The sequence below is a fragment of the Mustela erminea genome, chromosome 8, assembly GCF_009829155.1.
Source record: "Mustela erminea isolate mMusErm1 chromosome 8, mMusErm1.Pri, whole genome shotgun sequence".
In the NCBI taxonomy this organism is placed as follows: domain Eukaryota; kingdom Metazoa; phylum Chordata; class Mammalia; order Carnivora; family Mustelidae; genus Mustela; species Mustela erminea.
In genome coordinates, this window is record NC_045621.1 from 56,470,511 (window position 1) to 56,496,606 (window position 26,096).

The following is a 26,096-nucleotide window of genomic DNA, read 5'->3' on the forward strand; positions in this document are numbered from 1 at the left end:
CCACTTCACTGTTAAATTTACACTTCATGCAATACCATGGGAGCTTTGCTGTTAAGATCTTGCCACTCAGCTAATTTTGTGATAACCTTGAAAAGCTCTTTCTTCACTTAGTTTTAAATGTAATAGGATTCCTGATCTTGTCTGGGTAAGATATTGTAAAGCACTGTGATGAAATCATCAGCATGTATATGAATGTGCTCATTAACCAGAAATATCCAACCCACATAAAATGGCACTCACGATGTCTTCTAGTCACAATAATTACCCTTCATTTTGCATTAAGAGAACAAAAGGAAGGACACCACAATCTAGCATGCCTACAACAGGTAAGAGCCAGAGTTCTCCCTTAATGCTCGTTACAGTCCTACAGGGTATTCTCTCCAAGTGCAATGAGTTAGGTAACTTTTTCAAAGCCATATGGTTTGTACCTAACTCCAAAGCTCATGTTCTTTCTAAATTAATCCTTAAAGCCTCCTGACTGATAGAAACTGGTTAATTACCTGCATTAATTTATTCAACATGTACTTCTTAAGCTCTTGAAAAGCCTATTTGACTGTACTGGACTTATAAAAGGAAAAAGAACACAATTTTTCAAAGAGAGCATGACCTGTTTTACTGTTCAAAACAACTTCTCTCTGGGGCACCTGGGTGGCTCAGTGGATTAAAACTTCTGCCTTCAGCTCAGGTCATCATCCCAGGGTTCTAGGATCAAGCCTTGTATCCGCTCTCTGCTTAGTGGGAGCCTGTTCCCTGTACCCGCACCCCCCTCCCCCGCCAGCTTGTGATCTCTGTCAAATAAATAAGTAAAAATCTTTAAAAAAGAAAACAAAAAACCCCAGCTTCTCTGAAAGAGAGATACCAACATCTAGAATTTTTTTTTTTTTAATGTGACAACAAAAGTAAATTTTGACTAACCTGAAGTCTGAAGGCAATGCAAACCCAGAAGGTGGGTTAAAGGACATTCAGATGTTACTGGCCAGCATATGAGGGTGTGGATGGGGGTGTGTGTGTGTCTCAAAACCGCCCAGTCTTGTCTTAGACAAATCCAACATGCTCAGTATGAAGTGTGAAAATGAGCACATCTTGTGTGTGGCTCCTTTATAGGCAGCAGATGGCATAACCAGTCATAAATGCTGACCCACAAGGCCTTCCAGGAAAGGAGCTTTGAGTTAGGGAGCAAGTTCTGAGCTGCTTACTCTACTGCCACCTCCAACAGAGACCCCTTACAATGTGCCTGCCTGTCAGTAGGCTTCCAGTAGGAACTTATAAAATGACAGCGAAATTCAAGGGAGGGAACCCCCCCCCCAACAAAAAACAAAACACTCGCATAAGCATTTTATTCAAACCCACACAAGTATTCACTGAGTTCTTGTTTATTCTGTTCTTTAATTCCTAGAATGGTTTAATCAATAATGTTTTTGGATGGAAGTCTTTCCCCCATTCAGTATTTTCGACATGCGTGTTCAAAAAACTTGTTAAAAACAAACAAAAGACCCACCTCGCATATTCAACAGATTTGTCTATTTTCCTCAGGAGTCATTTGGGAAATGCCTGACTAACCACGTGTAACTTTTTTCGGGTGACCCTTGCATGACCGCAGAGCAGACTTAAAGGCTTTTTTAAATCACACGACTTAAGAGGAATCGAAGCTTCGCCTGCTCGCGTCCCACTTCGATCCAGGGGTTATTTGGCTGAACTGTTTTCCTGTTTCAACAACTCGAACGCCAGGCAGCGGGACCAACAGGGCGGCGAGCGCAGGAGGGCCCGCTTCCTCCCACCCCTGCCCTGCCCCCGCCGCGCAAAGGGGAAATCTCCGCAGCCAGCTTCCCCGCTCCTCATCCCCAAATGGCCCGGAAACTGCCCCGGTGCGCGGCTCTGAGTCCCTCTGCTCTGCAGTCAACGAGCTCCCCGTTTGGAGACCGTCCCCGCGAGCGGGGTCTGCCCTGAGGCTGGGGGCACGGTGGGGGAGCCAGGGCGGGCTCGGGTCCTCGGCGACCCTTCCCGGGGCGCTCTGTCAGAACCCGCTGCCCGGGGTGGCGCGCGGGGCGGGTGGTGGCCGGATGCAGGGCCCCGGGGGCGCACGGGGGTGGGCGCGCAGGGCAGGGCGAGACCCTGGGGCGGTCGGCGGCTGCGGAGTCACGCGGGGCAGGGCCTGAAGGCGACCGCTCGGGGTCCGGCTCAGGGGCAGGGAGGGAGGAAACGCGGCCGGGGGCAGCTCACCCGCGACGGCGGCGGTGACCAGGCCCAGCAACGGCAACAGGACAGCGGGCAGCGCGGGCCGGGGCATGACGGCGGCTGCGGACGCCGAGGGCGGCGCTCGTCGGAAGTGCGGGGCGCGGACCAACCCTCCCAGGCGGTCGGCCCCGGGGGGCGGGGAGGGTACGAGAGGGGCGGGAAGGGGAGGGGAGGGTACGTGACGGGAGGGAAGGGGAGACGAGGGGGCCAGACGCGGGCTGACCTCCCCGCCCGCCCGCGCGCCGCCTCTTCCACGTCTCTCTCTGGTATTGGAAACTTGTCATTTGACCTGGCATAATTTCGGACTCTCAAAAATGTTACAAAAAGAGTCCGAAGAATTTCGTCACCCTCAGCTAGCTTCTCTAACGTTAACACCGTGTAGAACTCCAGCAGAATGGTCAAAGCTGGGAAATGAAAACGCGTGTGATACTGTTCGCTGGTCTTCAGCTTTTGCAACGTCTCGTGAATTGTCCCTCCGGTGGCCTTTTCTGTTCAAATCCAACCCGTCGTTATACAGGGCGCTGAGATGTCTTGTCTCCTGAGTGCCCTTTAATGGGAGACCGTTACTCGGTCACTGTCTTTACGACATCTCCTTTGAAGAGTACTGGACGATCGTTCTGTAGAATGTCCTTCAGTTTTGGTTTGTCTTAGGTTTCCTCTTAAGGGAGATTGGAAGAACGGGATTCAGGTTTTTTGTTTGTTTGGCGAGAGTACCACAGAAGTGATGAGTCCTGCTCAGGAGAGACACCGTGTCAATCTGTCTCACATTGGTGATGCTAATTTTGATCACTTGGCTCAAGTGTCTGTAAGATTCCTCCTTTGGGGCTAATGGTCAGAAACCTTTTCAAAGGCTCCTCCAGTTGGACTATGTCCCTTAGACAACATGTTTTTTAAAAATATTTTATTTGAGAGAGTGAGAGAGAGTACCCACGCGCAGGGGTAGGGGCGGAGGAGAGGGAGAAGCAGACTTCTTGCTGAGCCCGAGCCCCAAGTGGCTGGATTTGAGAACCCAGAGATCATGACCTGAGCTGAAGTCAGACACTTAACTGACCATGCCACCCAAGTGCCACCCTCAGACAACTTCTGTTACCAGCATCTTGGATGAAGGATCTTTAAACTCTACTTGCACAGCCCTTGAAGGAACCAATTCTGCCCATACCTTGATCTTGACCTTCTAGCTTCCAGAAATGTGAGACAACAAAGTTCTGTTGTTTAGGAACCCCCCCCCCCAAAAAAACTATGCTTGCTATATGTATAAAGTAGAAAACTGTAAATTGGGGAGGACATCCGGAACCAGCCAACACAATTAATAAAACAGGGCCAAGTAAGACCCTGACACAGTCTTATGTCATTAGCAAAAGGATGCTTTATCTTATTTATTTTTTTAAAGATTTTTAAAATTTATTTGACAGAGACACAGCAAAACAGGGAATACAAGCAGGGGGAGTGGGAGTGGGAGAAACAGGCTTCCTGCTGAGCAGGGAGCCCAACGTGGGGCTTGATCCCAGGACCCTGGGATCAGACCAGAGCCAAAGGCAGATGCTTTGCAACTGAGCCACCCAGGCACCCCCTAAGAGTGCTTTAAAATTGAGTCTAAATTCAACAATAAAAAGCCAAAGAACTCAATTTCAAAATATGCAAATGATCTAAATAGATACCTCGCCAAAGAAGATATACAGATGGCAAAAAGGGTATGAAAACACTCGGCATCATATGTCACTAAGGAATTGCAAACTAAAACAAAAATGAGATACCACTGTACACCTATTGGAATGGCTAAAATCCAAAGCACAATGCCAAATATTGAAGATGAGGCGCAAAAGGAGCTCTCATTCATTGCTGGTGGAAATGCAAAATGGTACAACCACTTCAGAAGACAGTTTCGCAGCTTCTTGCAAAATTAAATATATTTGTACCATATATTTCAACAATTGTGCTCTAGTATTTACCTGAACAACTGCATAGGTATGTTTATAGTAGCTTTATTCACAGTTGATAAAATCTGAAAGCAACTAAGATGTCCTTCAATGGGTGATGGACAAACTGTGTTATCTCCATACAATGGAATATTATTCAACATTAAAAAGAAATGAACTATCAAGTCATTAAAAGACAGGGAAGAACCTTAAATATATAGTACAGCTATAATCACTATGTTACACATTAGATCTCCCAAACTTAATCACCTTATAATTGGAACTTTGTACCCTTTGTCCAACATCTCCCCATTTCCCCCACCCCCAAGCCCCCAGTAACCACAGCTCTATTCTGAGTTTAGCTGTTTTCGATTTCATATATAAGTGATACCATATGGGATTTGTCTTTCTTTGTCTTACATTTTTTTGTATTGAGATATAAACTGACATATATGTTTATTTCAGGTGTACAACATAATGACTTGATGTCTGAATATATTATGAAATGATCTCCATGAGTTTAGTTAACATCCATTGCCAATATAATTATAAATTTTTTTATTGGGACAGCTGGGTAGCTCAGTTGTTGGGTGTCTGCCTTCAGCTCATGTCCTGATCCCAGGGTCCTGGGATTCAACCCTGTGTATGGCACCTTGATCAGTGGGAAGCCTGCTTCTCTCTCCCTCACTCTCCCTGCTTGTGTTCTCTCTCTTGCTGGGTCTCTCTCTCTCTGTCAAATAAATAAATAAATAAAATCTTAAAAAAATTTTTTTTTTCCTTAAAAATAAAGAAGTTTTTTCTTGTGATGCTGACTTATTTCACTGAGTATAATGCTCTCAAGTTTCATCCATGTTGTCACAAAAGCAGGTTCCTTCTTTCTCATGACTAAATAATATTCCATTGTGTGTGTATGTGGGAGATATATGTATATATATAAATTTTTTTTATCCATGCATTCATTGACAAATACTTAGGTTGCTTCTATGTTTTGGCTATTGTCAATAATGCTGCAGTGAACACGGGAGTGCAGATATTTCTTCAAGATCTTGTTTTCCTTTCTTTTGAATATACACCCAGAAGTAGGATTGCTGGATCATATGATAATCCAAGCCCTAAAGTGGGGCTTGAACTCATGACCACAGATTAAGAGTTGCATGCTCATGGCCACGGTCACCAAACTGTGGAAAGAACCAAGATGCCCTTCAACAGATGAATGGATAAGGAAGATGTGGTCCATATACACTATGGAGTATTATGCCTCCATCAGAAAGGATGAATACCCAACTTTTGTAGCAACATGAATGGGACTGGAAGAGATTATGTTGAGTGAAATAAGTCAAGCAGAGAGAGTCAATTATCATATGGTTTCACTTATTTGTGGAGCATAACAAAAAGCATGGAGGACATGGGGAGTTAGACAGAAGGGGGTTGGGGTAAATTGGAAGGGGAGGTGAATCAAGAGAGACTGTGGACTCTGAAAAACAATCTGAGGGGTTTGAAGTGGTGGCGGGGGTCGGAGGTCGGGGTACCCGGTGGTGGGTATTATAGAGGGCACGGATTGCACGGAGCACTGGGTGTGGTGAAAAAATAATGATACTGTTATGCTGAAAATAAATAAATGAAAAAAAAAAAAAGAGTTGCATGCTCTACTGACCGAGCTAGCCAGGCACTCCTGGTGATTCTATGTTTAATATTTTGAGGATGGGGTCTTTTCTTTCTTCTTCACAGACCCCTGTACCTCAACTTTACTGAAGTACCCAAGGACTGGTAGGGGAAACCAATCAATTTTCTTGATTGTTGTCAGTACAAATAATACGGCTTTTAATTGTGTCTGGGCCCTGTGTGCCTTTTCTGTGATTCTTTTATTTGTCTTGGTCATTGCCCTTTCCCATTCCTCTAATCAGGTATTTCAAATTTTTTATTTTCCTCTTCAAGCTGAGACCCAATTTGCTACTCATGTTTCTCATCAGAACACCTTGCTTTCTACTCAGTAGAGACAGGAAGACCATCATGCATAGAAGAAAATCTTCAATACTTTTCCCTTCTCTTCCGTGCAGGTCTTCCCTGTGTGGCTTCGGAGAGGAAGGTAGGCTTCCCCAATCCATCCAAACTCAGTTCCTCTTTCTGTGGGCTAGGACCTGCCCCTCGCCTCCATTTTCCCCAGTATTTTCTTCCGTGACTTCATCTCTCTCTCCCCTGCATCATTACCTCCTCTCAGTCCACTCTTCGGGGGTGTTTTGATTTGTTTTGTTTTCTCTCCTGTCAGCTTCTGAACCTGTGAACCTCTTTCCCCCTTTTTTGGAAAAAACCTTCTTCAACCCTCCTCCTTCTAGCTATGACCCAATCCCTGTCCTTTCCTTCTCCGCCATACTTTTTAACAACTTCACTTTCCCCATTTCCTTGTTTCCCTTTCATTTCAAAGCTCACTCTGGATTCTGGCTCCACTAGCTACATTTCCACTAGCTTAGATCATTAATGGTTTCCTAATTTCCAGAGTCCAGTTTTATCAGACTTTGCTTTTCTGTTGTTGGTAACTAGAACAATGTTGACTTGATCTTACTGGGCATTAGCCAGGAAACCTAAGCCCTGGGGCTTCCTGGGGCTGATTGTCAGCACACATAAGGTTCTTGGGGAAGGTGCCTGGGCTGAGCTTTGCTGAGATCCCTTTTGGCCTGAGATAGGGAGGAAGACTATGTAACATTCGGCCAAAACACCGAATGAGACCTCTGTGTATTTCAGCTCCTGTAGGCCCAGGGGTGGGAAATATGGGATGAAAAGGAAGGGCTGATGAGGAAGACCAGTGAAGAGACTGCTGCAAATAATCCAGGAAAAATGATAAAGGCCTGAAATTAGATAGTTGATAATGGAGACAGCCACTCTGAGAAGACTGAGGTAGAACTGACAGAATTGTTGGATTAGGGAGATGAGAAAGAGAGTATTTGAGGATCAATTATGGGATTCTAGCTTAGGAAAAGAGGGGTATGGTGTCTTCATATTGTTTGAAAGAGAATATAAGAAGTAGAACTGGTTGGTGGAAATGGAAAAAACTTTCTAAAATTCTGCTTGTGATTAATTTAGCTTGGAAAAAAGAGAAGTATGTATATTAAATTTGTTGAAATGTAATATTGTAAGAATTTTTAAATTTAGAATATGCAGGGAAGTAGATATAACTTTGTATAGATCATGAGGTCTAGTAAAAAAAGTCTTTGAGATCTAGTTAAAATTTTCTTCTTAAACAAAATAAAATTATTGTACTAATAACAATTAAGGCTTCATTTTTCCAAAAGGGTTTTAGGATTAAATGAACCTAAGATAAAGGAATCTGAATCTCTTTCCCTAGCCTAAACTCAGCAGTGGCGTGAGGATTGGGGGCTACCAAACTACTGCAGTCATTTGCAGAGGGGAGCTCCCAGATAATGGCAGTATCTTGCCCTAGGATCAGGGAGGGGAACATGCTGTGTGTGGGGGGTGCAGGGAGGAAAAAGAGGTTGACTGTTGGTATCACTTCTACATTTGTCCCCTGTACCTGATCATTAGGTGTATTTACTTGCTTTTTTTAGGTACTTGATTTTGAGAGCTCAATTTTGTTAGATCATGTGCGGGGGTCGGATTCGCTACAGAAGACTGGGAAGGGCTGTCTTCAGTTCTTCTGACACATCCCCAACAGTGAAATGGGAAAAGGAACACAATATGAGCATTTCTGGTCATGAGAAGGACTGATGTCGATAGTCCAGTGGAAGTTAGAAATATGAGTCTGGAACTGAATATGTGACCTATTGACTTAGAAGGAGGTGACAAAAGCCTTGGGTTAGGCACTGGGGGTGGATCTCCTGAAGAAGCACCAAAAAGAAGAAGTAAGTGAGCCATAGTTGGAATTTCTCCTGATCCGTAGTTAAAAGACTTGTTAAGAATTGCGGAGTCAAAGGATCTGAAAAAGAGACTCAAATCAAACATTCAGAGTTATAGGATGATTATATTTTTTTTAAAATAATTAATTTATTTATTTTGAGAGAGAGAGAGAGAGAGAGAGAGTAGGGGGAGGGGCAGAGGGAGAGGGAGAGAGAAACCCAAGCAGACTCTGTGCTGACAGCAGAGCCTGATGTGGGGCTCCATCTCACATCCCATCAGATCATGACCTGAGTCAAAACCGAGTCAGATGCTTAACTGACTGAGCAACCCAGGTACCCAGGTGCCCCTGATTGCATTTATTCTTTAAATAAAGAATACCTCTCATTACAACAACTGCACACTTTATTTTTTGTTATACTATATGCCTAACATTATAAACCCCAACCTAGAGATTTTTTTTCTACAAGGATCAACAACACTTTTACTTAAAAAAAAAAAAAAAAATTGATTACAGCATCACTACTATATACAACTTTACTTTTCTTTTTTAAAGATTTTATATTTTATTATTTTTATTATTTATTTTTATTTTTATTATTTTTTTAAGTAATCTCTATACCCAGTATGGGGCTTGAACTGACAACCGCAAGATTAAGAGTTGCATGCTCTTTTGGCAGAGCCAGTCAGGCACCTTGTTTTGGTATACCTCTCACATCAAACTGATTTAGTTCTTTGAAGAAAATCTTTAACAAGTAAAATTTTACAGATCACAGGGCAGAGGAATAGTCTAACAAAGTCAATAAAAATATTTCAGGATAACTGCATTATAGTTTTATACTACACCAGAACTGCCTTAGAAAATTATAAGTTTCTCATAGTATAAACACTCTAAATCTTAAAATAAATCTATGAATATTATGTAAAATATTATAAAGTATAAATATAAACACTGAATAAACATTGACCATGTCCAGTGGAAAGTATTATTAAAAATATATTCTTGGTGATAAAATTTAAAGTGATAATCACAAAACAGTGTTTCCTTAATCATTTATCATCTAAAATATTTTCATAGTAATCACAAGGTTTAGAATTTTACAATAAAATTTTCATTTTTACAAATGCAAATATACAATTTCCTTCATAGACCCCTTTTCTCTAGCTCACAGAAAAAGGCAACAAAGTAACAAAAATTTTAGTCAAAATTTGACATATATAAAGAATAAAAATTATGAAAATTTCAAGAACTTGTATTGTTAGCTGGTTCCCTTTATGAGGAGGAACCTTTATGGTTCCCTTTAAGAGGAGAGAGTTATATGCTATACATAAGAAAAGACAAAAGCACACTGCTACAGTATATCTAAATCAATCCACAAGCAATGTTCCCACACTTTAGGAAAATGTTAAGTACTAAATCTCCTTTAAAAGCCACTGTTTTATGAATAATTATGACAAAACAAAATATTTGCATTTAAACAATTTTGGTATGAAATATCTCTGGAACAGTATAAGAATCATCTTTTCAAAAGCATTAATTTGCTCTGTTAAAAAGTAAGCATATCTCATTGTTTAATCATCTCTCCCAAATGCTACAAATGACTATTTTGAAATAATATAAATATTATTTACAGTTATGTTTTGACCTCGAGGTACAAATTTCCCATTAAGCTGGATTTTTTTTTTTTTTTAAGTAAGCTCCACACCCAGCATGGAGCCCTATGCAGGGCTTGAACTCACAAGCCTGAGATCAAGACCTGAGCTGAGATGAAGAGTTGGACACTTAACTGACTGAGCCACTGAGGCGCCCTAAGCTAAATATTCATAAAAGCTACAAGGTAGATTTGTGACCTAGCAACATGCCAATATTAAGTCTCTAAGCAGTTGTGCCATTCATATATACATTTCCTAATTACTAACTACATTCTTACAGAGAAAATGCCCATTATATCTGCTACCCTACAAGTAATTTAGACTTTAGTTCTAGCTTTGGTTCTTTTCCATTCTATCAAAGTTCTCTATTCTATTAAGTAAGGTTTTAAACATGGCACTTTGTGGGTAATTCACTTTAGATACCAGCACAGCGATAAAGAACCGAGAAAGTACTTACGACTTCTACTTGAGAACAGAATAAATACTGACACTGGGAAAAACTGAAATGGCTCATTTTCCTTAACACATTAGTGCAAATTAGCAAACTTTTAGAAAAATTTAGTCATGGAAAGTGGGAAGCATAATCTCATCCTCATTCATTCCTTGTTCATACCGAACAGAAGAGAAGCCCACCCAGTGCAACCGGTTCCTTTGGAAGAGGAACCAAATCAGGGCACTGACGAGAGCTAAGACACTTAGCACAGCAAATGTGATAGCTATTCCTCTGTAATCAGGGCCTAGAATAGAGAAAGGTTTGACATTAGAGGAGAGAATATAAAAGTCATCATTACTGATTTATACATTAGCCTGTGCATCACACGTGTAAACTCTGTACAAATCAGACACAATAAGCACATGACCGTTTCACAGCATTAAGACAGAAAGCAAACTGCATCATCACTCGAGTGTTTTCTTTTCAGATTTCACTCTTTTCTCTTTCATTTAAATTCTATTCATTGTTTTAGCAATTTTCTTCTAAAAAAGTTAAAAAGATCTTTATTCTCACTTTACCCCAACACCCTTTCAAGAACATTACTCTCAGTTTATTACTTTACTTTGATAGCAAATTGCTAAATTTGACTTACCAAGGGCCAAATGAAGTGTTACTAGCTTTAAAGCAAATTTAAGGTTTTAGGATGACTTCATTCAGTGCCTAGCTATTCAGTTGCAAATGCTATCCCAGACATCTTCTTTGCATACTGCTCAGATGGGCTCATTTTGTCCCCTTGCTTTATTTATTTTTTATTTTTTTAATATTTTATTTTTATTTATTTGACAGAGAGATCACAAGTAGGCAGAGAGGCAGGCAGAGAGAGAGGGGGAAACAGGCTCCCAGCTGAGCAGAAAGCTGACGTGGGGCTCGATCCCAGGACCCCTAAGATCATGAACTGAGCTGAAGGCAGAGGCTTAACCCACTGAGCGACCCAGGGAGCCCCATGTCCCCTTGCTTTAAATACTATCTCTATGCTGACCTCTCTCCTTTCTCATATGTCCCATTGCATGCTAGACATTCCATATGAATATCTCTTCTCCACATGGATAGCTCAGAATGCCAAAGCAGAGCTCTTGGTTTATGTATGGTAACCCTGCTGCCCAGCTCCCCCTCCACAATCTTCCAGTTGTTATCCATTTCACTCAGCAAAGAACCTGAACCCTTGTCCCTTGCTTCCAGAGCCCTAGGTGCCTGGTGCCTGCCTACTTTTCAACTTTTCCTTGAGCACTCATCAAGCTCATTCTGCTCTAGGCTCTTTGTTCCAACTGGTAGCTCTACCTGGTGTATCTCTTCCCCTGATCTTTGCTTGGCTGGTCTTTCAGATCTCAGCTTCAGTGCCTCCTGTTCTTAAATGTCTTCCCTCATAACCTAATTGAAAGAAGCCATCCCCCTACTCAGCACACTGCATAGGGCATGAGATATAGTAGATACTCTAAATACTTGCTGAATCAATGCATGAATACACACACACACACACATACACACACACACACACACACACACACACACACACAATCTACAGATCCAATCATCTAGCATTGGGGTTTTACCTTTAATATTTATACACCAAAAGGACATTTTTATGCTAAATCTTCAAAAATGTTGCAGTGAAAAATTTAGAGCTCATTTCTCTAGAAATGAAATTAAGATGAGATTTTTATGAGATTTTTATTTTATATATCAATTCATGATGAAATCTAAGTTTAAATTATGACTTCCTATAGATGTTCCTTCCAGGAAATTTTTAAAAAATTATTTTTATTAACATATAATGTATTATTTGTCCCAGGGGTATAGGTCTGTGAATCATCAGGCTTACACAATTCATGGCACTCACCATAGCACATACCCTCCCTTCAAGGAAACTTTAAGTAATTAAATCCAGTTTTGCATTGTTGCTAAGTTAATCATGAGTTTTACGGGAATGAGGAGAAAGGAAGCAAACTAACTGCAGAATTAGACCTTTGAGCTTTTACCTATTTGACTGATAGAATCAAATACATCTCAAGAACATATTCAAAGAAATGAGTTCCCCAAATACTCTGGTAGCTTCCATTTTTCTTAGGGAAGAATTACAAAAACTTTAGTCTGTTTAGTAGTTTCATCTGGGAATCTTAGCCATCTTGGCACTTGCATCTCTTACAATCTATTTTTCTGGCAAAGAATCTGCATGGCTTCATCATGTTTTTTGGGTATATTGAAAGGACTAAATAAGGACTTTAGGACCAAGTCCAAAACTTTGCACATAATAGAGTTGCACATTTATTTCCTGACATGTTCTGCAAAAATAAGAACAGGTTCCATACTTACCCAGAGGAACTTTGCAGACAACTCTTCCGTAGCCATGTGAACATTCAACTTTTACCCAAGTTTCATTTGAAGCTAACAAAATGCTACATTTTCCACCACCACTCTTACTTTTATTTGCCCATTTGACAAATGTCACTTTTGATCCATCTAACCAATTCCAAGACTGATCTAAAGAAAGAAATTAAGTTTATTGCCTCTAAATTTCTTTTGTAAAATTTAAATTCAATTAGCCAACTTACCATATATCATTAGTCTCAGATGCAGTGTTCAACAATTTATCAGCTGCATATAAAACCCAGTGCTTATCACATCACATGCCCTCCTTAATGCCCACTACCCAATTACCTCATCCCCACACATGATTCCCTTCCAGCAACCCTCCATTTATTTCCTGTAGTTAACAGTCTCTCATGGTTTTTCTTACTGTCTGATGACTTCTCATTCTGTTTTCCCTCTCTTCCCTTACAGTCCTCTGCCCCGTTTCTTATGTTCCATATATGAGTGAGGCTGTATGATAATTGTCTTTCTCTGATTGACTTATTTTGCTCAGCACAATACCCTCCAGTTTCAACCACATCAAGGTAAATGGTTAAGTATCCATACTTTCAGAAGGCTAAGTAATATTCCATTGTGTGTGTAAGTGTGTATGACATTTGACATCATCCTTATCCATTCATCTGTTGATGGAAATCTCGGCTCTTTCTACAGTTTGGCTATTGTGGACATTGCTGTCATGAATATTTGGGTGTAGGTGCCCCTTCGGATAACTACATTTGTATCTTTGGGGTAAATACTTAATGGTGTAATTGCTGGGTTGTAAGGTAGTTTCCTCTAAATTTCTAAGGTAAAATGGCATGCAGATCATACAACTCAATTTACTTAGAACTATGCTATGCCATGATTTAAAATGAAACTTATTGAAAGTGAAAAAAATAAAGAAATCAGTCCTTCAGTTGCACTTGTCACATTTCTTTCTTTCTTTTTTTTTTTTTAAGATTTTATTTATTTATTTGAAAGACAGAGATCACAAGTAGGCGGAGAGGCAGGCAGAGAGAGAGGGGGAAGCAGGCTCCCCGCTGAGCAGAGAGTCTGATGCGGGGCTTGATCCTAGGACCCTGGAATCATGACCTGAGCTGAAGGCAGAGGCTTAACCCACTGAGCCACCCAGGTGCCCCACACTTGTCCCATTTCAAGTGCTCAATAGTCGTATGTGGCTCGTTACTACTCTGTAACACAGCACAGATACAGAACATTTACATCTTTGCAGAAAGTTCTATTAGATAGCACTGATATAAAATGTGGTATCTTGATTAAAGTACAGAATGCTTGCACTTTTATTGGGCGAGGGATAGATTTCTAAATGCCTGAATCCCCATCAGCACCCTCACCCCCAATTTAGAAACTCATATCATTAAAGACATGGTGGGGGAGTAAGGGTCAAGAGGGTTCAGGAGTGTCTCCCCACCATGACTCCATTTTTATTTTCCAGCTGAGGTAGCACCACCTTGTGGTGATAGTGTAAACAAAATTTAGAATTCATTTAGATGGCCAACTTCGAATCCATTTCACTTTTTGACAAGTACTTAATATTTTGGGATTCACATTCATTTCAATTACTTAGAAATCAACTTGACTTAAAGTGTAAAACACACTTCCTATTTTTCTATTGAATTTGTGCTTTTAGTTCACTCCTTATCAATTCCAAGTTCACTCAAATCTTTTATCCATTATTGCTTGAATTAATCCGTCATTCCCTAAAAATTTGTTCCACAAATCTTTTTTAACCCATCTCTGCAACTTTGCTAAGCTTGTTTGAAAAACAAAGTTGCCATTAATAATTGGTTTTTCTCTATGGTAAAAATGTTTCAAGAGGGAAGAGAACAACAAGAAGAGAAGCTTCTGAAAAACAGAGTTTTAAGCTACAAAAACACAGGTGATAGATCCTAGAACTCTAAGGGAAGTAAGTCATGAGTTCTTTGTGGGAGCATGGGGGCACAAATATTGCTATAGGAAAAAGAAATATGTTGTTGATCCAAGTATCTTAAACCTCTAGACATCCCAATTGATTTTACCCAATTTTCTATTTCATTAGTATTTTCCATCATTACTAATAAGTTACTTGCATATTCATAGTCATTAGGAATTTATAAGTCTCCAAAACAGCCAGCAGACCTAAGCTTATTCATCAATAGGAAGCATTTCAATTAACCACCACCTGACATTCTTTAGCAAGGCTGACTTGGTATTAAGGACAATTTGGAACTCTTTGCACACTGTGCACACAAATATGTCACTTACCAGCAGAATATTGAGATAATCCAAGCCAAACTCTCATGGTAATATTATTATTTTCCCTCATCAGTCTGCTCACGAATTTATTCTCATCTTCATCCTCTATGGTAACGATAGTTGCAGAATGATCTGTTGAAGGAAAACAAACCCTAAACTAATTAGCTTTATGCAAACTAGGGAAGTGGCTTATTCTCAACCAGCCGTTTGGGGAAAAAAAACCCCAAAAAACTACCATGATCAAGATCATTGAGAAATTCAAGCTTTACATAGAGAATACTTTGAAAATCTCATATTTGTGTCAGATTTTTAAAAAGTATAGCATTAATAGATTCCAGGAAATTAGAAATATTTCTAGATTGAAAGTTTAAATAGAGAAAAATTTTTTAAAGATTTTATTTATTTATTTGACAGCTAGAACACAAGTAGGCAGAAAGGCAGTCAGAGGGAAAGGGAGAAACAGGCTCACCGCTGAGCAGAGAGCCCGACGTAGGGCTCGATGCCAGGACCCTGGGATCATGACCTGAGCTGAAGGCAGCCGCTTAACCGACTGAGCCACCCAGGCACCCCTACATAGAGAAATTTCATGTTTCTTCAAAAAAACCTGCCAGCAAGACCATTGTGTATGAATAGCTATATCATTGTAGAAAGATGTATTTCAGCATGCTCTCCTCAACAACCATTTTTGTATAATAACTCAGCTTTAATTTTTTTCTATTAAAATGACAATGAAAGCAAATAGGTTTGGGATATTGGGGAGCATTAGCCTTTAATATTATCTTATACATAAGCATACTTGGTTATGCCCACTGTAAGTTCCTAAATATAGTATGGAATTGAATACTGTCGAAGCTTGATAAATTGCCCTAAACCCACAGAGAAAATAGTGTTATCACCGTCATCAGGCAAGGGATAGAAATAAAATAATAATTAGACTTGCAAATCAATCCTAAGTGGAATCATAAAGTCTTCAGTAGTGGCAAGCCTATCCACACTTGAACTAAAGCATTTCTTTTGTGGTGGTGCCATTGGAAGAAGGGCAAAAGCAAGTCTTTATTCCTTTAGAGATGATCACAGTGTGCACATGCTTGTTTAATATATTATAATCCTGTAGGGGAAGATATTATCACTATTTTACAGAGGAGAAAACAAAGGCTCAAGGAGATTAAGTAAATTGGTCAGGTTTATGCAGCTAGCCAGTTATAAAATTAGAAAGCCAATCTCAATCTTTTCCCATAATAAGAATAGTTTGCTCACTATTTGCAGGATACACTGTGCTACATTTGCATACATTATCTCATTTCATTCATTCCTACAACAACCCAACCTTTGAAATAAGTGCCATTTTCATTCTCACTGTTCAGATGAGAAGAGAGAAGCAATCATGTAACTTCCATAATACCACTCAGCTAGTAAGTACGGGAGTTGGGAGTTAAAACTTAGACCTGTCTGCCTCCAAAGCTGACTGACGTGCATAGCCCCCACACTACAGTGACAGTAAACCTTTCTATTTTCTCCTGTAGGAGCAAGAGGCTTCTGACTTTCAGAATGTATATATAGCTCACAATAGTTGCCGTTGTGTGTGTGTGTGTGTGTGTGTGTGTATACATGTATAACACATGAGAGTTCCAACACAAAAGTTTCCATCATGTACTTAGCAGTAACAAAGAGATTTTTAAATCAGCCAAATGTCTCCACAACAGTTAGCAAAATAAATGAGGTAAATGCCATCAGTCTGGCTAAATTGCTACTCAAGGATGCAGGTCTTTGAAATACTCTTGGTAGTCTCCCTAGAAGTCATTTCACAGTTTGACCATAGGGTAAATTTATCATGGGAGAGATCCGGTTACTGCTGCCCTTTCTAAAATAGTTAAATCTAAAATAGTTAAATCAGAGGATGTGGGCCATTTCTATTGCAGAATGGAGGAACAACCCGTGCTTCCTTGGTTACTCTGGTCAAGATAAGCTTACTTATTAATAATGAAGTAATGGGGAAATCTATAATTTTGTATTTAATACTTAACTTCTACAAAAAATTTGCTTCCTAATCCCTTCATCTAAACATATCTAGCTTTATTTAAAACCATTTCATTTGTCATTTTCACATAATGGATTTCTTAGCAATTTTTTATTCTACTTCTTTCCACTTACTTTTATTTTCCATGTACTTCTTCTTACATGGGTCATTATAATGGCTATTCCAATATTCTACTTAACTCATATATCACAAAATACTTAACCATTTCCTTGTCACGAGGCAAGCAGGTTATAAAATGCTATTATAAATATTGAGTGTTTTAAAAATTTTTTTAAAGATTTATTTATTTGAGAGAGAGAGAGAGTGTGTGTGTTGGTAAGAAGAGGAAGAGGGGGAGGAAGAGAGAGAATCCCAAGCAGACTCCCATTGAGCCCAGAGCGCAACTCGGGGCTAGATCCCACAACCCTGAGATTATGACCTGAGCCAAAATCAAGAATCAAACAGAGAAAGACAACTATCATATGGTTTCAGTTATTTGTAGAACATAAGGAAAAGCATGGAGGGCATTAGGCGAAGGAAGGTAAAAATGAAGTGGGGGAGATCAGAGGGGGAGGTGAACAATGAAAAGACTATGGACTCTCTCAGGGTTTTAGTATATGTGCTGCCGAAGAGAGCACTCTCTCAGGGTTTTAAAGGGGTAGGGGGATGGGTGAGCCTGTGATGGGTATTAAGGAGGTCACTTCTTGTATGGAGCACTTGGTGTTATACACAAACAATGAATCATGGAACATTATATAAAAAACTAATAATGTACCATATGATGAATAACATAACATTAAAAAAAAAAAAAGAATCAGACACTTAGCTGATTGAGTCACCTGGGTGCCCCCAAAATATTTTTAAAAATATAATCATTATTTTAAATTATTTCCTTGGAAAAGATTCCAATGATTAAATGATCGAGTCTAAGAAAAATCAATACAGGGGCGCCTGGGTGGCTCAGTGGGTTAAGCCTCTGCCTTCGGCTCAGGTCATGATCTCAGGGTCCTGGGATCAAGCCCCGCATCAGGCTCTCTGCTCAGCAGGGAGCCTGCTTCCTCCTCTCTCTCTGCCTGCCTCTCTGCCTACATGTAATCTGTCTGTCAAATAAATAAACAAAATCTTTAAAAAAAAAAAAAGAAAAAAAAAAGAAAAATCAATACATTGTAACTCACCAAGTTTTGAACAGAACTGTTTGGCTTCTGAGAAATTGTGCAATGCCCGGTCAGATGCATAGCAGTGCTCCTTGTACTGGATCCACTGTGACTCATTCCCTTTTAATGTTGGACATCTTGAAGAGTATGTATGAGAGGATACCTCTTTAGCTATAAAAATGTTAGACATGACTGTAAAGATGCACAGAAAAAATATCTGACTTAAAATCTCACTAACCCCTATTTGAAACTGTGGCTCCTGTGGATAAGAAGCATTCAACTCAATACCCACATCAGAGAAAGCTACAGCCCACACTCTAAGAGTATACATTCTCATTAGCTTTTTGCAATACCATTTTTAAAACTTAGAAAGAATTTAGACCTCTAAGATGCAATTACCCTAATGCAAAAACAACTGGAGAGGCAAAGACAGGCGCGGCAGGCCTGTAACTGCTTTGAAATAATCCTTAAAATTGTTTTTCTTTGGATTCTTTTTATCTTGATAATATAAAACTAGTTTTACCTTGCCATATAAAAAACCACGTTTAAAATCATATCCACAAGTAAAAATTGGGTAATCTGTTTACAAAATATGCGTACATAGCACAATTTGTCCCCTACAGAGAGTAGCTATGTCTTTTATACCCATTAAATAATAACTCTCCATTCCTGCCTGACCACAGAAACCACCATTCTACTTTCTGTTTCTATAAATTTGATAGCTCTAGGCACCTCATATAATTGGAGTCATATGGTGTTTGTCCTTTTGTGTCTGGCTTATTTTGCTTAGAATAATGTCCTCAAGATTCATCCATGCAGGTTGTATCATGTATTATGTGTCAGAATTTTCTTCTTTTTTAATGCTGAATAATATTCCATAGTATGTATATAACACATTTTGCTATGCATTCATCTGTCAGTGGACAACTTGGGTTGCTTCTGCCTTTTGGCCACTGTGAATAATGATGCTGTGAACACGGCTGGACAAATATCTATTCTAGTCCCTCTTTCCATTTCTTTTGAGTATATACCCAGAAGTGGCTCAGGCCATGAGTCTGGGTCTTTTTTGGGCTCCCTGCTGAGCTGACCCTGCATCTCCCTATCCCTCTGTTGCTCCCCCTGCACATGCTCTCTCGCTCTCTGTGTCAAATAAATAAATAAAACCTTTAAAAAAATAAAATAAAAATTTGCTCTTGTATTAGTTTCCCAGAGCTGCCATAATAAATTACTATAAACCTGGTGGTTTAAAACAACAGACATTTATTCTCTCATAGCTCTGGAGGCAAGTCTAAAACTGAGGTATCAGCAGGATTGGTTCCTCCTGGAGGCTCTGAGGGGGGATCTGTTTCAGGCCTCCTCGCTTCTAGTGGCTTGAAGCTGCATCACAGCAATTTCTGCTTCGGTCATCAAAGGGCTTTCTCCCTCTTTGTCTGTTTTTCTCCTCTTACAAGGACAGCCATCACTGGATTTACAGCTCATCCTAATCACGCATTAGCATTACATGACCCCTCTTAACTATTACATTTGCAAAGGCTACTTCTAAGTATGGTTCTGGGTAGTCATGAATTCAGGGGGAATACTATTCAATCCTGTACAGCACTGAATTTGTGTTTGTTTGTGTTGTCATTCTCCTTGATCCTATGAAGTGTGTTTAGCTAACACAGCTGTCCTTTCTGTTTTTGTATACTTTACTACATTTCTCATGTATTCCAATTGTTTTTCAAAAACATTACATCTACTTTCTGTACCAAACAAGTGAGATGTCAGTTCTTGGTTGTCTGTTCATTCCTCATTCTTGGTATCATTCTCCCTTTCTTGTAGTCACTTGCTTCTCTGGATAAGGTTTTCACATTTTGTTCTTTTGAATCTGTTTAATTCCAAGTGTTGACTCTTCTGTGGAGGATTCTTTGGAGCAGAAAGCATGGCAAGTGCTGAGAACTGCCACTGCCATCATCTCTTGGCTTGTCCAGCAGGCCTCTGCAGCTCCTGGGGGGTCGTGGTTCTTAAGCTCTTCCTCAAGGCTCCATCTGTCAGGATAACCCTGACAGCCCCTGATGGAAGGGGCTTTTTCCTTAGATTTTTAAGTGTCATGTAAGTTTGGAAAATGCTTAGTGACACAAAGTTAACTAGATTTCGTTACTATAGAAACTTCCAGAGCCATCAATATGGTAAATCAGACCTACAGTATTTCTCAAATTTATATGCTGCTGAACTCTTTTTTAAAAGGAGCATTTTAGCCTTTGAAAACCATTGCTAATTAAAATTAAAATTAACAAATTCTAGAGTAATATGTACCCAGTGACAGAGGAATTGAAAGTCTTTGGAAACATACCCTGAATGGGTATATCATATTTGTTTTTCTTCACAAAGTATCAAAATTATTTTTATAGGATTTGTGAATAAACCTTATTTAAAAACTGGCAAAAAATTCCTTTGAGTATTTAATCATGTGCACAAAACAAAATGTCATTTTTTAATAAATATAGTTATTCAAAACCAAGTCTTACATTTTGTAGGTTTATAACAAATAGCACCATCATTAACAGACTTGCATTTTTCATGTCTCCAAATTCCTTTTGGATCCAAGACAACACAATTTCCAGCAGATTGTTTATCTTTCCATGGGATGTAGTCAAATGTACTGCCATCAGACCATTCAAAACTTGATTCATTTCCCTGTTTTAAGAATAATAGAGATAAAAAAAAAAGCTTAGGACTTTTTTAGCAGAAGAATTGATTTTTTTTAAAAAAGAATAATAGAGATAATGTGATTCAAGAGAAAAGAATGTTCAAAAAGAACATTAAGAAGAATACACACACACACACACACACACACACACACCCCCCCACACACATGCTTTAAGAAGTATTGGAATGGATTGTTAATTATTTGCTTATAATTATTACGGGTCTGGACCCATTTGTAAAATCAGGGATTTACTTTTGATGCTTTGATTTGAGACATTTACTCTGGTGCAATTTAAATAGAAGTTTAAATTTACAGACAGAGTTACCATGCTCTGTCTCCAGATTTATTTTTTTTAAGGATGAGCTTATATAACACTTGAAATTAAATGACATGCAAATGGCTCCCATTTGTCAGAATTACAGATTTACAATCCTAACCTCCATATTATTCTGAATATTGTTTTTTATGTTTTAGAATTCTGTGGTTTGTGTCTCTGGCTACATTTTTTCATACTGTGAAAGCCATCAAGCAGCAAGGGACTGGAAGAAAAAAATATTTCCTAAGAAACTCATGGGAAGATTACTTTTGGTTTTCCCCTGATTCTATAATCCTAATTTGTCATCCTTTCTTTCATGTTATTCACTTTGTTCTAAAGATTATTTAAATTAGGCCTTCAATTCTAAACTCAATAGATGCCTATTTGTGGAATACTGGACATTATATAGGTATATGAATATACTAATTAATAAGATTCAAATAGTGGCACAAAAGAGATGTTTACTACCAAAACATTATTCTAAAATAGTGCAGTTTGTAGGGGGGTAAGTGAGAAGAAAACCTGCATTTATTAGTCCTAATATTAAGAATTTTATTTGGCATCTTATATAAATTTATGTGTTAATATTCACTATAATCTTATATTAAGGAAAATATTATCACCCCAGTTTTACAGATGAAGAAGAAATAAGCTTGCAAAGGTTAAGTAACCTGCTCACAATTCCCGAACATGTAAATGGAAGACCCATCACCAGTACTAGAACTCAGGTTTTTCTGATTCTGTGCTATTCCTGTTTTCCCTGATTTTCTATTGGTTTTCCCCAACTAGGTGAGAGAGAAGTGATGTTGAGATATTCATCTCCTGGGTCCTTGGGATGGCCTGGCAGTGTCTAGGGCAGCTGCAATCCACCATTTGCCCTACTGCATTCTACATATATAATTTTCTATTTGCAAAAAGACAAAATTTCCTATTTGTAAAAAGGTAAGAAAGCATTATGCTATGCAAATTGAGTCTCAGTACGTAATCCGATGTCTTACTTTGAATTAATATATTATGCTCAAATTTCCAACCTTCTAACACATTTGGAAAATTTCTGTAAAATAAGACAAGACTTACATCGTGACTTGAGAGCCCAACCCATAGTGGAAATCCGTCACGTTTTACGATGTCTTCCAGAAAGAGCTGGCCATTTTGGTCATGAACACTTGCCAAATAACCTCCACTTTGAGAACACATGTTTAATGCTTCATACCATGTTACCCTTTTTTGAATTACATTATAAATACCATCTTCATAAGGAATAAACTGTGGCAGAGTAGCATTATATTCTTCCTTGTAGTCAACTACAACATTTAAATTAAAAGTATTAGTGATATTATTTAAATTATTTAAAATACATATTTTGGGTAAGACTGGAAATGCAATCATTTCTAAAGTTAAATAAAACTGGATTTCTTATTAATGAGGGAAGTAAAATGCAGACTTTATTTTTCTTATAGCCACAACACATGTAATAGGTTCTGAAATATTACAGTTGTCTGGTTGATTAGAGAAACATATAAACATTGTCTTTCATGTAAGGAACTCACATAGGAATTGGGGACAGAAAACAACAATACCTGAAATGCAGGCCAGACAATTAACCATTATATGATATGTGTGACTGAGTAGAGAAGGAGCGATTCCTCTGAAGTAAGAGAGTCAGAAAGTCTGCTTAACAAATTTGGTTTGCAGAGTTTAGGTTAGATGAAATTAGGACTAAAAAGAAGTAAGGTAACCAGATGGTAAGCTAAAAACAAATGAAGAATAGCGTAACAGTAACAAAACCACAATGATGAGGGTACTTCAAAGAGGCACACGGACCAAGTGAAAGAACTCCCAACGGCCACAACTAGAACACTGAATTATAACCCGAAGTATAAAACATATAACCATGAGTCCATACTGATATAAACAATTGACTGAACAAATTTAAAACTGGGAGAGAATAGACAAATCTCTTGTACAGTAGAATTCCAAATAATTTACATAGATATGCCCCCTCAGGAAGATGAATAACTCTTCAGTCTATGAGTGTGGGCTGATTATAGTGACTTCCTTATGAACAGTATGGTACGGAAATAGGGAAAAGAGTAACTCTGCAGTGGAGAAAGCTAACAACCATCATCTAGAGCCAGGTCATCAGGGTTAAAATCAACAGTGTAAGTCGTGTTCGTGGCATATACCCTTCCTAGGTTGTGATAAAAAAGACATTTTACCTCTGTGGTTTTTTTCCCTAAATCTCAAACTCACAACTGTAGTCTAATCACGAGAAAAACATCAGTCAATCCAAAGTGAGGCATGTTCCACAAATACATGACCTATGCTCCTGGAAACTGTCAAGGTCATCAAAAGTTAAGAAAAGTCTAATAAATTTTCACAGCTAAGAGAAACCTAAGGAGACAAGATGACTATATGTAATATAGTATTCTGGATAGCATCCTGAATAGAAAAGGGACATTAAGTAAAAAATAAAAACAATCTGAATAATGGATGGACTTCAGTGAATAGTAATCTATCATACTGGTTTATTAGTTGTGACAAATGTGCCATAGTAATATAAGATGTCATCAATAGGGGAAATTGGTTACAGTGTATATGGGAATTTTCTGTACTGTCTCTGTAAGTTTTCTATAAATATAAAAATCATTCTAAAATAAAAAGTTTGTTAAAGAAGTAAAAAAAAAAGAAGGTGGAAGACTTCTTGTCCATAAAAAAACATACATAAGGTGCAAATGAGGATCAGCATATACTGTGCATGGGACAATTAAGAGATCAGCCTGACACAAAGAGAGCCTTATTGAGCCAAGAATGGGGGAAGAAACGGGCTGGAAGAAAGCCTAGAATTTTAGAATAGACAGTTTTTCTAAGAAGTCTTAGAGGCTTACATGTACTCAAAGTAATTGGTAACAGGGAAACACTGGAGATTGCTGACTGAAATGATGCTCCAGAAAGTTATTCTGTGGCACTATGAAGGGAGGTCTGGATGTTAGCAGAGGCCTTACACCATAGTGGCCATTATAACACTTTCTAAACTGTGAAAAATTTAAAACTGATATGCATTTAAAAATAGATTTACACAAGGAATTAGGCAAACTTAAGAGACATTTATTTTTAGGCTAGAATATCAAAACTTTACACTTTCTTATTTATAAAAATCTTATCCAGTCTTCAAGACCCAACCATGTCTTGCCTTGTCCTCAAAGCATTTCGTTTTTATTATTCCTGTTTTCACTGATCTCTTTTGACTTTCCAACAAACGTAAGCCAGTACCAAATAACCTAAAACTAACCTATGCAATACAGAGCTAAAGAGTTAAATGCTATTTCCCCAACTACATTTTACTCCTTGATTTCAAGACCATGACATCATGGACTGTGTCTTTTCCCTCCTCTTTCATAGGACAGAAAATAGAGGAGGCACTCAAAAAATACAGTTGCATGATTCCCACTCGTGGAGGTGATGGCCTTAAGTTCTCTCTCCCTGGTGGAAAGTCTACATTAGCATACTTACTCATTTCAATTTTACAAGCAAGAATGCTGTTCTGGGTATAGTGAAGTATTTCTTCAATAACATTGAAGGTTTGAATATCCCAGAAGCCATCAGTACTCAAACCAGCAAAAAACTTGTCATTTTTTATATCTGGTCTTCCTCTTCTCCAATTTGTGTATGACAGCGTGGTCTTATCAGACCACAGAAGAGAATTATCTAGGGAAGAAACATTTTTTTCTATGTTTAGAGATTAAATGAAGACTTGAATTATACTTAATATTTCAAGCTCAGCTGATTTTCTTTCTTCTTTACTTACTTTCTATAAAGCTATATGATTATGTATATTCTTTAAATTGTTTTCTTATTATAACAGTAAATCATGCTTATTTTTAATTTGGAAAGTGTAAATTATAAACATAAAAATTAAAATTTGCTTATAATTTCACCATCCTATAGTAAGCTTTATGTTTTGTTATTTTTAAAGTCAAATTTTCATTTCTCCTCTATATATGTTTAATTATAGTGAAAATGAATATAATTATTTTATTTAAAAATTAATACATTATAAAACTAGTAATAGAAATCCCTTCTCTGGACCTAAAACCATGCACAATTGTTTTTTTTTTTTTTTTAAGACTTTATTTATTTATTTGACAGAGAGAGAGAGATCACAAGTAGGCAGAGAGAGAGAGTGGGAAGCAGGCTCCCTGCTGAGCAGAGAGCCGGATGCAGGGCTCAATCCCAGGACCCTGAGATCATGACCTGAGCCAAAGGCAGAGACTTAACCCACTAAGCCACCCAGGCACTCCAGTCAACCGATTTTTGACAAGGGTGCCAAGACAATTCAATACAAAATAGTAGTCCCTAGGACAACAGGATATCTACATGCAAATATATATATATGATTTATATAAAATATAAATATAATATACATATAAATATATGTAATATACGTATAAACGTATTTATATATACATATATGTATACATATACATATAAATATACATATAAATGTATTTACATATGTATATGTTAGAACCTTTCCTTTTACCATATAGAAAATTAACTCAAAATAGATCATATAGACCTAAAGGTAAAAGCTAGACCTATAAACCCATAAACACTTGCTCTTGCAAATAAATAAATAAAATCGTTTTTTTTAAACGATTTTATTTATTTATTTGACAGAGAGAGATCACAAGTAGGCAGAGAGGCAGGCAGAGAGAGAGAGAGGGAAGCAGGCTCCCTGCTGAGCAGAAAGCCTGATGTGGGACTCGATCCCAGGATCCTGAGATCATGACCTGAGCTGAAGGCAGCGGCTTAACCCACTGAGCCACCCTGGCACCCCTAAATAAATAAAATCTTAAAAAAAGTTTTGCGTTACAAATTCTACTATCAAAGTGATAGTGGGGGACACTTGGCTGACTCAGTTAGTAGGGTTGTGACTCTCTATTTTGGGGTAGTGAGTTTGGGTTCCATGTTGGGTAAAGAGCTTACGGAAAAAAAATAAAGAAAGTAAAAAAATTTAAAAATTTAAAAAAATAAAGAAAGTGATGGGAGAAAATATTTACAAATAGTTTGACAAGGGACTTATATCCAGAATATATAAAGAATGTTTAAAGAATGTTTATAACTCAACAATAAAAAAGACAAATAATTAAAAAATGGGTAAATGATCAGAATAAA

General features: G+C 38.4%; 1 protein-coding gene across 3 annotated transcripts in view; it reads right to left on the minus strand.

The window, feature by feature from the left end:
- LOC116597666 (CD302 antigen) overlaps positions 1–26,096 on the minus strand; it is a 133,227-nt gene that overhangs the window by 28,029 nt on the left and 79,102 nt on the right. Inside the window, exons 29-35 of one of the 3 annotated variants that reach the window (XM_032355690.1) lie at positions 24,432–24,626; positions 21,996–22,222; positions 20,421–20,589; positions 17,935–18,084; positions 14,752–14,874; positions 12,454–12,621; positions 8,615–10,387 (exon numbers count right to left, since the gene is read on the minus strand). In XM_032355690.1, the coding sequence (XP_032211581.1) occupies positions 10,209–10,387; positions 12,454–12,621; positions 14,752–14,874; positions 17,935–18,084; positions 20,421–20,589; positions 21,996–22,222; positions 24,432–24,626 (1,211 nt within the window). In that variant the 3' untranslated portion in view covers positions 8,615–10,208. Of the gene's footprint in view, positions 1–2,220; positions 2,443–8,614; positions 10,388–12,453; positions 12,622–14,751; positions 14,875–17,934; positions 18,085–20,420; positions 20,590–21,995; positions 22,223–24,431; positions 24,627–26,096 lie in introns of those variants that run through there. The other 2 variants (XM_032355692.1, XM_032355691.1) reach the window with 2 other exon arrangements.